The sequence below is a fragment of the Petaurus breviceps genome, unplaced genomic scaffold (genome assembly GCF_028583685.1).
Source record: "Petaurus breviceps papuanus isolate PSGF00001 unplaced genomic scaffold, PetGlider_PUasm1.0 140, whole genome shotgun sequence".
NCBI lineage: Eukaryota > Metazoa > Chordata > Mammalia > Diprotodontia > Petauridae > Petaurus > Petaurus breviceps.
The window spans coordinates 51,630,733-51,646,666 of NW_027185698.1; the positions used below are offsets into that span (position 1 = coordinate 51,630,733).

The window sequence follows — 15,934 nt, forward strand, 5'->3', positions numbered from 1 at the left end:
CTGTGCCCTTTTCTCCCTCTCTATCTGTTCTCTTTCCTGCCTAGACCTCATGAGTCACCTTACTGTGAATTTCCATGAAGTGTCACTATGAATGACTTTAATGAGATAGACCTTCCAAAGAACACTTAGAACTTTTAAAAAAGCATCTTGGGACAGAGACAGTTGGGGACTGGTAGCCTTCCCTAGCCCTTGGTTCCACATAGACCATTCAAATATGCCAGCTGGAATACAAAATTAAATTTTTTATTCCTTTATAGTTTTCTGCAAAATGCCAGACAAAAATAGATTCCAGAATAAATAGAAAATTAGGGATGAATATTCTTCACTCTGCTAGTCCCCCTTTCTTGGACTCTAGGCCTTTCTCTGAGTTTGTTCATTGTCTTCTAAGCCTCTGAAAGGAGATGCTATTCTCTCTACTTGCCTGTTTTGCTTTTAGCCCATTTCTCTCCTTTGGACTAAGGTTGAATGGTGCTTCTCCTCCTAGAGGAAATCAAGCACATTCTGACATTTGAAGACAGTTATCATGCCCTCCCTAAACTCCTTTCTTTCTCCACCTTCTCCAAGTAGCCAAGTAAAGCACAGTTAATTCTTTTAATCTTTGCCCATAACTCCACCTCTCTGTTTCTTATATAGGTATTTTTGCTTTCTTTCTTCTGAACTCCATCAAATTTGGCTGTCTCTCTCCTTTCATTTATACTTAGGAATTACCAAATAAATCACCAAGTTATATATATATATATATGTATGTATGTATATATGTGTGTGTGCACATATATACACACATATATACATATATACACACATATATATACATATATACACACATATACATATATATATATATATATATACACATTAATCAGGAGAAGGTAGTTTTACAAAGGCTTTCACCACACAACAGAGCTAATGATAGAACATGTTAACATCAATCATGAGTCAAGCCTCATTTGGCTTCTGGAACCAAGTAGTTAATCCAAATTTGGATTATAACTATGGAAGGTTTCCTACCTGGAAAGTCCCAGCATGGTCTTCCTCTTTATCTCCCTCTTTGTTCTCTTTGAGAGCAATCAAGGTGAAACCCCTGAAGTAGGAGGGAGTAGCAGCAGAGAGAGTCACTGCAGAGAGAGAAAGAACACAGAAAATTACTACCTGTGGAACCAATTGGCTTCTATTTCAATAACCCATGAGAGTGACTTCTTTAGCTCAGCAGAGCAAAATCATAGATGCCCAGACCCTGAAGAGGCAAAGTTTGGCCACAAATTCAGTGTTGGAAGAGATTTCAGAGGTCTTCTACTCCAAACCACACCAGAACTGAGATATTAATAGGATCATAAATGGGACCTTGGATGCATCTACTCCAATATCTTCCTATTAAAGATGAGGGAAGTGAGGTGCAGAAAGGTTAAGCAACCTTGTTGTTGCTGAGTCATTTCACTCTTCATGACTCAGTGGACCAACTATCCATGGGGTTTTCTTGGCAAGAAAACTAGAGTAGTTTGGCATTTCCTTTTATATCTTTATGCAGGCAGGGGTTAAGTGACTTGCCCAACATCACACAACTAGTAAATATCTGAGGTCAGATTTTGAACTCCTGTCTTTCTGACTCCAGGTCTGGTGCTATTCACTTAGCCATCTAGAAGCACTAAGGTCAAATAGGTCATATGCAGCAGAGCTGGGCTTTGAAGGTTCTCTAACTCCAAACCCAGCATTTTTCCTAGTGTTATGTACCATCTTTGGAGGACCAGTTTTTATGCCCAAATAATAGGGCTTCTCATGCGCTTACATTTTTTTTTTTATTTCAGGACTTGCTAAGTGGTTAAAGCTGCTATCTTTACTATGATACTAATGAAATCAGGAAACAGCACCCAAGTAGCACCAGCCTGTCTGCCAGGGACTGTGTCTTCATAATATAGGCCCCTGTTTTGTTTTATTTGTTTTCTTTAGACCGTCTAATGTAAAGCTGGCATTGGCTCTGACTAAGAATAGCTCCCAGAGTAAAGGTGCTTCAGACAATGTCAACACAGAAGAATTTTAAAGTTGGCCTTTGAGACAGCACAGGAAAGAGGATTTTTAAAAAGGAAATTGTCAAGGTGATACTGAAGGATTTAGACTTGGGAAGAAGGTGAGAGACTGGATTTGTGGGAGAGAACTTTAGAAGAAAATTAGGAAGAGTTGGAGGTAAATAGTCTCTATTTTCAGATTCTACTTCTGACTTCTGTGAGAGAAGGTTGGGAAAAGAGATAAGGACCTAAGTTGAATAAATAGGACAAAATGATGAAGGTGTTTTGGATGGTGTAATGTAATGCCAAGGAAAGGCAACTTCCCAAGGTTCAAAATACCAGCATAGGTGTTCTCCATTTTATTCAGGGACCAACCAAGAACAGAGAAGATCAAAATATGACATCATTCAAAATACAGCATTTACTAAGGGTGATTAAATAATCTCCAAGTACTACCCCACCCCAGGACCTTCCACTCATTCAATCAATTACAAAGTCCCAGTTCTAAATACTACTCCACCCCTAGGCTGTACCTTCATTTAGTCCATCACTCTGGTGAAGGACAGTGCTGTTGTTGCAGGGGTCTGGGAACCTTTCTGTTGGTTCAGAAGCCCTGAAGAAGAATTTTCTTGTTGTATGTTTACAGAAATCCTGGGAGAGGGTTTTGCTAATGTTTTCTAGGGTTCTAGGACTGTTCTACAGACAGAGGATGAATTAATGAAGAGACTGGCAATGTATCTTGTGGCCTTGCTAAGCCTAGTCTCCCCAGGAACTAAAATTGCTGAGAACTTGCCTCCGGTCAAGATGAAGAAAAGACCTCCATTTGGGTATTAAGTGCTGTGCTTAAACTTGATGTAACTCTGGGGTAGATTCAATTGTGATCCAGGGGTGGGGAACTTTTGACCTTTTTGTGTTCTGTGGTTGAGCTAATGAATGTACTTTACTTAGATTGGAAACTAATCTCCATTTGAGAAGAGGGACTTTGTGGTGGACTAAATGAAGGTACAGCCTAGGGGTGGAGTAGTATTTAGAACAGGGACTTTGTAATTGATTGAATGAATGGAAGGTCCTGGGGTGGGGTAGTACTTGGAGATTATTTAATCACCCTTTAGTAAATGCTGTATTTTGAATGATGTCATATTTTGATCTTCTCTGTTCTTGGTTGGTCACTGAATAAAATGGAGAACACCTATGCTGGTATTTTGAACCTCGGGAAGCTGCCTTTCCTTGGCATTATATTACAGATGGGTTTGGATTCATAAAGAGGAGCAGAAAATAAATTTGGAAGTGGCAAATTTGGGAGAACTTAAAGATAAGTTAAAGAACTGGTACTAAAAGAGAAAAGGGACTCAATATGAAGGAAAAAAAGGATTAAGGACCTAAAGAGACACATTGAAAAAGAGAAAAGGATAAAGTAGTTGACAAGTCAGTAAAAATAAAAGATAAGCATAATTAAACTAAATAACAAATTAGTAAATAAAAAAATTATTAAACTGGTAAAATACACTTTCAGAAAAGCCAGGGAAGATCTGTACAAAATGATAGAGGGTGAAGTGAGTAGGACCAAGAGAACAATATGTAGAGTAAGAACAATATTATAAGGAAAAAGAACTTTGAAAGATTGGAGAACTCTGGTCAAAGAAATGACCCACTACAGTTCCAGAGGATTGTTGATGAAACATGTTATTTACCTCTTGATAGAGAGGTGATGGCTTCAAGATGCAGAATTAGAATTTTTGGACACAACCAATGTGAGATTTTTTTTTTTGTTTGACTATGGATATTTGTTAAAAAGACTTTGTTTTTCTCCCTCCCTACCCCTATGAAGAAATATGGAAGACAAGCAGGTGTAGGGTAGTCAAAAAAAAAAAGAAGAAAAGAGAAAAAGGAAAGAAAAAATGGTCATTGAAACATCTTGTTAAAATGCTTAGAAGAGAACAGAGGCAAGACAATAAAGAAGAAAAAAAGACAGCTTTAAAGGGTAAAGGTTGAACTTACTACAACCTTAAAAAGAAAAGCAAGTTTGAAATAATAGAGACCTTCAGCCTCTTTTACAATCTTTTTTCCTTCTATTATTTATCTGCAAATGTCCATTCTATTTGGTGATTGGAGAAGTAAAAAAATATTTAACAAAAAAAAAGGTAAGTAAAACAACTTGGTGAAATGAATAAGAGATTAGTTAAAAAAAAGAAAGAGGTATAGCTGTAAAGCTATTGAGACAAAAGAAAGGGAGCTAGGTATGGCTATCAAGTTGGTAGGAGGTGATAAAATGCTGTAATATCTTGAAGAGGTGCTTAGGAGGTGAGGGATAGATAAAAAAAAGTAGTTTCAAAACAGATTGACAATCTCAATAAGTATGGAGAGCAGGAAGAAATCTGTAGTGATGCATTGAGTGTGCCAATGTATACTTCTGCCATGAAACTGCCATGTTCCAAGTGTAGAACTCAATCCTAGAAAAGAGAAGAAAATTCAAGGACGCCTTCTCCAAACTCCAGGCTATCAGGTCCATCATAGGGGTCAATTTAAAAAAAAAGAAAAACTTTTTTAAAAATGCTGAACACTTAGCACCCACCCAGAAACACCTGGCCGTGTAACCTTGAGCAAGTTACTTAACCCCAATTGCTTAGGGGTGGCCAGGTGGCTCAGTGAGTAAGAGCTCCGGCCCCAGAGTTGGGATAACCTGGGATCAAATCCAGGCTCTGATACTTAGCACCACACCCAGAAATAACTGGCCATGTGACCTTGAGCAAGTTACTTAACATTGATTGCTTTAAAAAAAAAGGTGCTGAAGTGGCAGAGAGGAAACCTGACCTTTGTCAGTTTGGAAAATACAATGTCATACAAAGGCATAAAGAAAGGAAAAAGACAAGGTACATATGAGTTTCAAAAGCTGAAGTTCTTCCTGAAAAGGGGAAAGTTGAATCTTCTGAAGGCAAAGCAGCTTCTTGTTCTCCAAGAAATGATAAGGTAGAGACACAAAAGCTATCACGTAAGAGAGATCATCCATTCAGGGTCAACAGAAGACTAGTGGTGTTATTCCCTACTTAGGAGTACAGAGAAAACTATTTTTTGGCATTGTAACAACAAAGCTTGTTGCCTTCCTGAGCTATGTATCCAAAACAGAAAAATATCCTGAGATTTGTCCAATACAGGGACTATAACTCACTTCTAGCGATTTGCATGGGCAAAAATGATGCTGTCAGAAAGAATCTAAGGTACTGCCAAAGACTGTGAAGTCTTAAGTAAGAAACTCAAGATGATGGAGTTACAGGTTATATTTTCTTCACTGTTGTCCTTTGAATACAAAGGAAATCATAGGAGAAAATGACATGATATGTGAAGATCTGGCTAAGAACATGGTCACTGGAAATGGACTTTGGATTCTAGACCATGGCTTAAAATAAAGGAATGACACACTACTGACCAGGAATAGAGTATACATCTCTAATCAAGGCTGGCAAGAATGTGTTTTCATAGTGCCTTTAAAAATCTAATGAAAAGGACTTTAAAATAAAAAGAATGCAGGAATAAGAAAGCTACCAAAATATATCCACCAAGCTAAGATTTCCATGGAGAGCAAACATGATGAAGGGACAAGAATTGCATCTAATACAACCATAAGCTTACAGGAAATAAAATCCAAGTCAATAATAAAATCCATGGCCTCAAATATCTATGTGCAAATTTGTAACATATAGGCAATAAGAGAAATCAGAAGTCCCAAAGTAAGCAACTAAATTTGACCTTACCATTATCATGGAAACTTGATGGAATGAAATTCATGACTAGAATAACTCATTTAAAAGGCAGGGATGGTATACTATGGGTATGGAAGACTCCATATGTCAAAAAATTTTAATGTGTTGATTAATTTCCCTGAACTATTTGTTTTCTCTTTTTAATTTTTTGTTTTATGAGATAGTTCTTGGGAAATAGAAGAAGGGGAAAGAGGGATACATTGATAAATGTAGACAATTGTAAAAACAAACTATATCAACAGAATTTAATTTAAAAAAGAATAGATAAAAGGGAGGAGATTGTCACCATATATTAAGAAGCTACAATTGTGAGAAAATCTAGAAAAGGGACAAGGGATGAGAAAGGGAACGAGGTAGAGAACATTTTAATAGAGATCAATGGATGGAGAATCAGATGCAATTGTTGCAGTAAAGGCCACTATGGACCCCCTAGACCAATAAAAGAACTAGATGTGGAGTTGAACAAACATATTGAAAACTTGGCACAGAGACATAACATAGGTCGGGGTGTACTTCAGCTATTCAGACCTTATGCTGGAGCAAACATTCTCTCTCTCCTTCTCTGCCAAAAACAGAGCAGCTGATAACTTCTTGACATCTCTTCATGATAATTTTATCCCTCAAAAAGTTAAGAAATTAATAAGGGAAAATTCTATTCTGTATCTCACCAACAGGAATGAACCCATTGCTAAGACAGGAATGATGAGAATCTTCAATCAATAGACAATCTTTAAGTGCTGGCGGTGTGCCAGACCCTATGCTAAATACTGTTATTGTGGTTGTTTGTCCTTCATTCTCAAAGAGGATCATGACATAAGGAAGATGATGCCATGGCTTTCAAATGAACTGGATTTAAATGAGGGAGGGCTACTCTCTCCTCCAGAACCATCTGGGTCCGGTGGCAAGATATAGATCAGGACGACTGGAGATGGTCCCCCCATGCTAAATGCTTGGATATAAAGACAAGCAAAAACATAGTTCCTTCCTCAAGGGGTTCACAGTCTATGGGAGACAACAAACAACCACATGTAAGATTTTGTAAATTGGTAGTAACCTAAGAAGGAAGGCACCAACGGCAAGGGAGACTGAAAAAGGCCCCTTGGAGAAAGGAGGATTTCAACTGAGTCTTGAAGGAAGGGTCTTGCCTTCCAGTGGAGATAAGGAAGGAGAACATTGTAGGCATAGGGACATGTGCAACAACTAGTGAAAATGCACAGAGAACTCGGGAGATAGAATATTGTATGCAAGGATCCGCAAGGAAGCCAATGTCATTGGACGGTAGAGTATTTGAAGAGGAGTAATATTTAAGATGACTGGAAAGGTACAAAGTGGTTAAGTTGTAAAGGATTTTAAAAGCCCAATGGAGGATTTCACTAGTGATCCTGGAGGCAATAGGGACATCGAGGACAAAGTGGACACTCTCACTTAGAGTTTGTGAAAGAGAAATGGCAGGGGTGGGGGGTGGGGGTTGGCATAGGCTGCTATGTATCCTAAATTTGGGTAGAGCAGTTTTCAAAGAGTTCATAAGAATATTAGGAAAGATTCCATGGAGTAAAATTCTACAGGGAAAGTCAGTCCAGAAGATGTAGGAAACTCTCAAGAATGAAATTCTTAAGCCACAAAAGAAAATAATTCCAATAAGAAGGAAAAATAAGTACCGTCTGAAGGAACAGATGTGGATGCACAAGAAACACAACCAAATAAATACCAGCTAATTAAGTCAACTAAATAAGATTTGTACAGAAGATGGAAGCAAAAATGGGTGAGATAACCATAAGAACATAACATTGTCCTGTAAAAAGTGACAAGAATGTTGAAGTTGGAATAGACTGTTGTCAAGGTAAGCTAAGGACAATCACAGGTTTTGTTGAAACCTATTTTGGGGAGAAAAGGAGGGGTGTGTAAAGGGATGGGCCCACTGTCTGAGGATGATGTAATGATGCTAGCTATCAAGTGAGAAAAGGAAGAGTTTCTCAATTCCTGGTAAATTTTATCTTCTCTATCAAAGAAAATGGTTTTTGTAATGGAAGTGATAGAATAAAAATTACTACCATGATGTTGACACTGAAGATAAATAAGGAGATGGTAAGAGTATATCCAAATTCTGTGATGATGTTACCTGATCCAGATAAACTATATCTTTAGGTATTAAAAGAATAGGCAGATGAGATTTCTAAATAACTATCAGAGATATTTGAAAGAGAAAATGGGAGAAGTACAAGAGGATTGAAAAAGGGGAAATGTCTTAATTCTTTCCCTTCCCTATCCCCCCCCCAAAAAAAAAAGAGGAACTAGAGGAAGGGAAAAAAGCCAGGGAGTTTGTTTTCAATTTATAGAGAAATTCTAGACTGGATCATTAAAGAGAAGGGTTAGAGAATCTGTAAAAAGGTAGTCATCAAGGCTTCATCAAGATTAGGCCATGCCAGTTATAAGTATACATATAGAGAGAGCACAGGTGTGAGATGATTATGATGGGAACCTTATTCTCATCAGAATTGGCTCAAAGAGGAAATAACATGCACACTCAGTTGGGTATAGCAATCTATCTTACCATACAGGAAAGTAGGAGGGGAAGGGGAGAAGGAGTACTGATAGAAAGGAGAGCGCATTGGGGGAGGTAAAATTCAGAAGCAAAACACTTTTGAGAATGGACAGGATGAAAGGAGAGAGACAGTAGGAAAAAGTGTGAAAAGAAGATGGAGGGAAATGCATAGTCATTAATCATAACTGTGAAAAATATTTACAGCAAGTTACTCTGGCAAAGACTTCATTTCTCAAATATATAGAGAACTGAGCCAAATTTCTAGAAAGAAGGGCCATTCCTCAATTGATAAATGGTTAAAGGTTATGAACAGGCAGTTTTCAGGCTCAGTGATCAAATCTATCTATAGTTCATATAAAAATGCTCTAAATCACTACTGATTAGAGAAATGAACATTAAAAAAGCTCTGAGCTACCACCTTACATCTATCTTATCGGCTAATATGACAAAAAAAGGAAAATGACAAATGTTGGAAGGGATATGGGGAAACTGAGACAGCATGCACTTTTGGTGAATTTTTATATTGATTAGACCATTCTATAGAGCAATTTGGAACCCATTATCCTCACCCCTCCATTATATGGCAATAAACAGTATACCCTTTGACCCATCAATACCACTACTAGGTATGTATCTCAAAGAGATTTTTAAAAATTTTACACAGTAAGAAACACAGGACTTATAGGAGTAAAAGGGTGAGGAGCACAGGGCTTAAAAATTCTGTGAGTGACACATTAAAAAAGATAGAATCCTAATAAAAACAGTAGCACATTTTTTATAGGGGACATGGTTAAGAAATGCATGAATTTTCCAATAAATATGGCCCCATCCCTGCTTGGCCTGGGCCTTAGGCTGCACAAGCAAGTTAGGCAAGTAGAAACTAAAGCTTTCATGGCAGGAAGGGATAAGGGTAGGAATAGTATGGTCCCAGGGGTGTGGCCTTTTGACTGAGTCCAAGTTTTACAGAACAAATCCTTTTATTAAGGGGATTTGTTCTGTGAAGTTTGGATTCAGTCAAAGGGTTGCACTTCAGGACCTAGAGGGTCACATGTGCCTCAAGGTCACAGGTTCCGCATCCCTGGGGCCCTCTAGCCCTTATCCACCAGCAGCTCCCACACCAGAAGACATACAATAAATATGGCCCTTTATCTTGACAAAGACCTGAAGTTTGCTTCTAGAAGGGGATATCTGAAGGTAGGTCTGCAGCTTTCTGAATTATTGTGAAGTGGAGTAGTTTTTTGCCTAGCAAAAATGTGGAGAAAAATCACACAGAATTAAACTCAAAATTTAAATTCAAAAAATTAAGTTCAAAATGTTGTCTAATAGTAATAACTAGATGGTGCAATGGATAGATTACTGGACCTGGAATCAGGAACACTGTAGTTCAAATATGGATGCAGACACTTCTGTGACTTCAGACAAATCACTTAACCTCTCTCAGCCTCAGTTTCCTAAACTATAAAATGGAGATAATAACACCTACCTCTCAAAACTGTTTTGAGGATAAAATGAGATAATATTTGTAAAACACTTAGCACAGTGCCTATCACATAGTAGGCACTATATAAATACTTTTCCTCAACCCTTTACCTTTCTCTATAATATGCCAATCTCATTGGAACAGTAGTTGTCAATGATTCATGAATGACTTGGAAGAAAAAAAATGACTCAAGGATCAGTACCATGCTATTTAATATTGTTATTGATGATTTGGCTAAAGGTATAGTTGGTGTGTTCATTGAATGTACAGATGACAGAGTTAGGACAGATACAATTGTGGCATTGGAGACCAGATGACATATTATGGACAGGATGACACATTGGATGACAGAACTCTAAAAGAACTTGACAGGATCACATGACCAACAAGATGGAAGACTACTTGTTTTCGCAAATCATCATAATCTCTCAAAATTCTCCAAAATAAGATTTATATGAAAGAGGCAAGAGGTAAAGTATTTCCAGCTGTCATTAAAGGCTAAGACACTGAGAGTTCTAATAAGTTAACAATCTAATGCATTAACAGCCAAGAAGACAAATCAATAATACCTCAGCATCCTCTCCCCTACCAGCCCCCCAAGGTCTGACAAAACTGAAAAATAGGACCCACGCTGGGATCCATTCAACAATTCTGTTGCTGCTACTGCAGTCTCTGCCAGCACAGCACACCCCTTTCTCTTACCCTCACCCCTCCATTATATGGCAATAAACAGCAAAATTCAACTCTGTCACAAGACACTCCATGTGGAGAGGAGAGTTGGTATAGGAAAGTAGAATCATGCTCTGCTGCTATGCACTGTCAAACAAAGAATGGAAGAACAGAGAGAATTATTGTAGGAAGGATGCCAACATGTGGGAGGGAGCTTGAAGTAAAAGAGACTTGTATCCAGCTGGGGCCAATCTATTCCCCAGCAATTTGATTGGGACAGGGACTAAGGCTGATGAAAAGTGAACTCCCTAGCTTGAGAGAAAATTTTGAAGTTCAGTCCTTGGGTGACACAACATCAAAGGGGAAAGAGTCAGAAAGTGAGTGATAGGGTAATATAAATTGGAGTGGGGGAGGGAGGCTGAAATTACTGAAAATCTCAGGAAGAAGAAAATTAAGTCAAAACCTCTGAACACAAGCAAATAAATCAACTATTGAAAAATGAATAAAAGAAAGGAACTGTTCTCCAGGACATCTACATAAATCCAAACATATTTGAATAAGCATTGCAAGACAAAGGAAAATAAATCAATACATGATGATAGAGAAGACTTCATGGATTCCAAGAGAACATGGAACCACAACAGGATGTTCCTAAATGGTTCAACAGAGAAATTAAGAATCATGCAAGCAGAATTTATTCCCTGCACAAAGAATGATCAGAATAGAAAAACTTGAATCTATGGAGTCAAGTCTTTTCAAAGAAACAAAATAGAAGCCAACTTGCTGGCAATAAAAATAAACAAAAGTGAAGGCCATTCTGGAAAAGGCAAAAAAGATCCTGACAGGCAAAGACAATGAGTCAAATGAAATAAAGTCAAACTTCAAAAGGTAAAAGGTAAAATTTCATTCAGATTCAAAGAATCAACTTCATATATACAAGGTAGAGGAGATGTGGCTAGACAGCAATTTGTCTGAAAAAGATCTGTGAGTTTTTACTGGACAAAAGGCTCCATATGAGCCAATAGTATGCTATGTCAGGCAAAAGAACTGATGCAATCTTGGGCTACATTGAGAAGCATAGATTCCAGTAATAATAATCATCTCTCTGTCCTCTGCCCTAGTGAGACCACATCTGGAGTATTCTCTTCAGTTCAGTGAGCACAATTTAGGAAGGACATTGGTAAACTGGAGAGTATCCAGGGCAAGGAAGCCAGAATGGTGAAGAGTCTTCAGTCTATGTCATATGAGGGATAATTGAATTTGGGATACTTAGCCTGGAGAAAAGAACACTAAGAGAAACATTACCGCTGTCTTCAAGTATTTGTAGGGCTGTCATGTGGAAGAGGAAGAAGACTTGTTCTATTTTCCTCTGGAAAACAGAATCAGTAACAAGTTAAAGTTGCAAAGAAGCAATTTTAAGTTTGATGTCAGAAATGTCTTCCTAAAAATTGGAGCTATCCGTAAGTGAAATGAACAATTCACAAGAGGCAGTTCCCCATCCTTAAAGACAGTCTTCAATCACAGGCTAGATAGCCACTTGTGACTTAATGTTTTGGTAGGCATGTCTTTGGGGATATAGGTTGGATGAGACAGCCACTGCAGTCCCTTCCAACTCAAAATTTGTGTTAATTTTATGACTGTTGCTGAGTGGGAAAAATCTAGTGGCACTACTCTGCCATTAGGAAAAAGCATGTGAAAACTCTGTTCCTTTTACATTTGCTCCAGTTGCATTGAATCCAGTAAGTTGTTGGGTATTTGCTAAATGTCAATTGATGATTTAATAAAATATTCACCCATTCATTCAATAGATATTTGCTGAGTGGCTGTTATGAGTAAGGTCATGAACTAGGAAAAGTAAAACCTTTGCTACATTGGTATCTAAGCTTCTGATACATTCAGACTTTCTGGACTTGGAAGTAGCTCCATAATTCCTACCTCTTTGGGGGTAAGAGGAAAAGAAATAAGCGATTATATACTACCTACCATGTGCCAGGCCCTATGCCTAGCCTTTTATAAATATGATTTCATTTGATCCTCACAATAACCCTGCAACATAAATGCTATTATTATCTCCCAACCTCTCTGGCTACAAAGCAATACTCTTTGACTTTAAAACACTACAGAAAAGAGTCATAAACTAAAAGATTACACCTCAAAGGCTGGCTAAATTTGGGAAAAGTTTTTAAATTAAGAATAGGTCCCCCTATCTTACCCAGGTTAGAAGTACTTGTGTAATCATGGGTCCAATTACAAGAGTTTTGACCTGCTCCATTTCTGACTTGGGTTGCTTCAACTCTCCCTAGGCAACCTGGTGGCTTCCCAGTTCTAGAGCATCCACATTAATGTCAAATAGTGCAGACACACAGTTAGGACAGCCCACGATAGCTCAGAATACTCAAGGTTAAAAGATCCACCAGCCTTGGCTTCCTTGGCAACAGAGATGACAGACATGTCACTGCTGACGAAAGTCATAATTTTCACAGAAGAGCAAAATAGCATGAGAGATGTCAATGGAGGTGGAAAAGAGGGGTGAAAATTAGAGTAATGTCACGTTGAGGGTACCTTAGAAGTCATCCAGGCCAACCTCCTCACTTTACAAATGAGCAACCTGGGACTCATGGCTGGTCCAAAGTTATGCAAGTAGCAAATAGCAAAGCTGGGATTGAATACAGGTCTTTTGTCCCCAAGTCTAGTACTCTTCACTAAATTATGTCAACTTCGTAAGCCAACCAGGAACCAGAGCCAAGAAGAAACAATGAGAAGTCATAACTACATAGCAGAGCAAAGGTGTCGAACTCTAGGCCTAAAGCCAAATGTGATCTGAATGAAGCCACTGTGTAACTGGGAAATGTGAAAGGAAGGAAGGAAGAGAGGGAGGGAAGGAAAGGTGAAAAAAAGGGAGAGAGGTAGAGGGAAGGAAGGAAGGAAGGAAGGAAGGGAAGGAGGGAGGGAAGGAAGATGGGATAAATCATAGATAATGTTCATTTATGGTTTTATAAGTCAATATGCTGCCAAACAGGATCTATTTCATTTGTGTTTGATACCACTAGCGCAGAGAAGCAAACTTGAATTTTGCTCTCCACCAGTCCTATGAGTTACATAGACCAAATAGGGTCATTCTCTAGGAACCCTAAGTCTTTTCCTCTGGTGAGTGGGCAAAAGGGAACATAACTCTATAATGGCATCATAAGTCTGTGGAGTTTCCTGGGAGAGATAGAAGGCTACTAGAAAGGAAGAGATGCTTGTCTGTGATCTCAGGTGCAAGTGCTTTCTGTTTTGCATTTTCTGTCAAGTGACATAAAGCCTGTCCTATATTTGATGCCCTGATGCTCTGAATGCTTGTGTGGTAACTGAGTATCCTTTCTTCTGCGTGGAGGAAAGAAGGGGAAAAAGGATTGGGACTAGTAATCAGAGATGGTAAGCTAAAAACATTCAGATCATATCAGGGATGAAAAATAGTCTAGCCAGCTGTGCCTCAATGCCACATGCCCCAGCAAGCTAAAATGACTCATTTTCCTGGGGCTCCAAATGGCAGCTGTTTTACTATACAATAGTTTATTAAATTGTTGAGCTCCTATGATATAAAAGGAGTACCTCAAGATAGAGGAATGCACTCCATACTTCATGTTATCAGAATGTTCCTTGAACAGGGAAAAACACAAGTGAAGCTTCAATAAGAAACTTAAAAGATCTGAAAGGGCAGAGGGGAAGCTTGACCTTTGTCAGAAGATTGGGAGGGAAGGATCTAGTTAGCTTCATGCTCAATAGGTCATCTGAATGTCACTTTGCCTAAAAAGTAGAAGATACAATGCAAAGAAATGTTTGATACTGAAAACACAGTAGGGACTTAGTAGATACTTCTTGATTCCTTATGAATTACATTGCTGGCCTTCAACTCAGGAAGACTTGTGGTCACACTGGTAGTTGAGTTCCACCTTTGACACACGCTGATTGTGTGACCTTGGAGAAGTCACAACATCTTAGTGCTTTTGTCAACTCTCTAGAACTATAAATTGCAAAGAAGGTGCTGACCTGCATTAGTAGAAAGACTTTCCTTAACAGTGAGTTGCTTATACTACTTAAATCACAGACCCAGTTCCTATTCCTATCTGAGACATAACAATTGGAACTCTTTCATAGCATCTTCAAGTCACAGAATCAGAAGCAACTTTAAAGATTATCTAAGTCCACCTTCGCTATTTACAGATATAGAAACAGACATGAAAAATGTGTCATAACTTGCCCAACACCAAAGACTGAGTGGCGGAGAACCTCCCATCCATGTGGCTTTCTCCAAGATTGGATGTTCAATCAACAACTTACAGACTGTTCCATATGGATTGTGCTGTAGCTTTTCCAAAGTGCCTTTAGAATGACCTATTACCTCATTTAACCCCCAAAGTCACCATATATTGGGTAAACACAAAAGTTATCATTGTCCTCAGTTTACAAAGAAAGAAACCAAGGTTCAGAGAACTTAAGTGATTGCTCAAGGTTACACAGAAAGCAGACACAAGGTTCCAACCTAACTCTGAGACAGAAAGACACAGAGAGAAATACAGAAACAGAGACAGAAGGATAGAAACACTTAGATACATAAAGAGACATAGACGTAGTCATGAAAAGAAACCAGTTTACATTTCTGTATAAAATGATTAGCATTCTGATGGAGGTAGCTCAGTGCTCAGAAGCATAAATCAATAAGGAAGGTGATCATGTCAGCTTGGTATAGTAGACAAAGGTCTGGACTTGAAATGAGAAGAAACTCGAAACAAATCTTGCCTCTGACACTTATGAACTTTATGGACATGGGCAAGGCATTAGCTTCTTCATCTGTAAAACTAGAAATAATATTACCCATAGCACCTGTGTCCCAAGATTGTTGTGAGTCTAAAAAGAGATAATGGATATAAAATTGTTTTAAAACTTTAAAGTGTTATGTAAATGCCTTATTATTATTATTAGACTTTTAACTAAAAAGTTCATTCATAGAAAACTGAGCTAGAGGAGAATTTTAGAAAAAATTTTAAACAATGTAAATTAATTCTAAATAATTCAATTAGTTGTTTCCCTGTTTTATTCCTTGTCCTCAACGTGCTAGTGGTGTGATACACAAGATCATATAAAGTCATATAAGGAATACAAACCTAAGTTATATAAAACTTCTCCTCAGATCCTTAAAAGATGGGTAGAATATCAATGGGGCAAGATGGGAGAAAGGCATTCTCGGTATAAAGGATACTGTGATTAGGAATGAAGTGGGAAAACAGTGGGGGAAGGGGGCATAATCTGGTTGCAGTAGAGATGTCACAAGGAAGACTGCTATAAGATGAGACCAGAAAGATGAGTTAGCACCTGACTGTGAAGCATCCAGTTAAGGAGGTTAAAGAGTTTGGTTTTTATTCAGCATAGGTCAAACAAAAGGATCCCTGGCTTTGAAGTGAGAGGCTGCTTGTACAAACCCCAGGCCTGTCGCTGGCAACCT

At 38.3% G+C, this 15,934-nt stretch overlaps 1 protein-coding gene across 1 annotated transcript in view; it reads right to left on the reverse strand.

Annotated features, from left to right (window-relative positions):
- The window catches only part of SPON1 (spondin 1), a 414,385-nt gene that overhangs the window by 392,846 nt on the left and 5,605 nt on the right, over positions 1-15,934 (reverse strand). Inside the window, exon 2 of the mRNA XM_069072920.1 lies at positions 1,009-1,115. Within this exon, the coding sequence (XP_068929021.1) occupies positions 1,009-1,115 (107 nt within the window). The remainder of the gene's footprint in view (positions 1-1,008; positions 1,116-15,934) is intronic.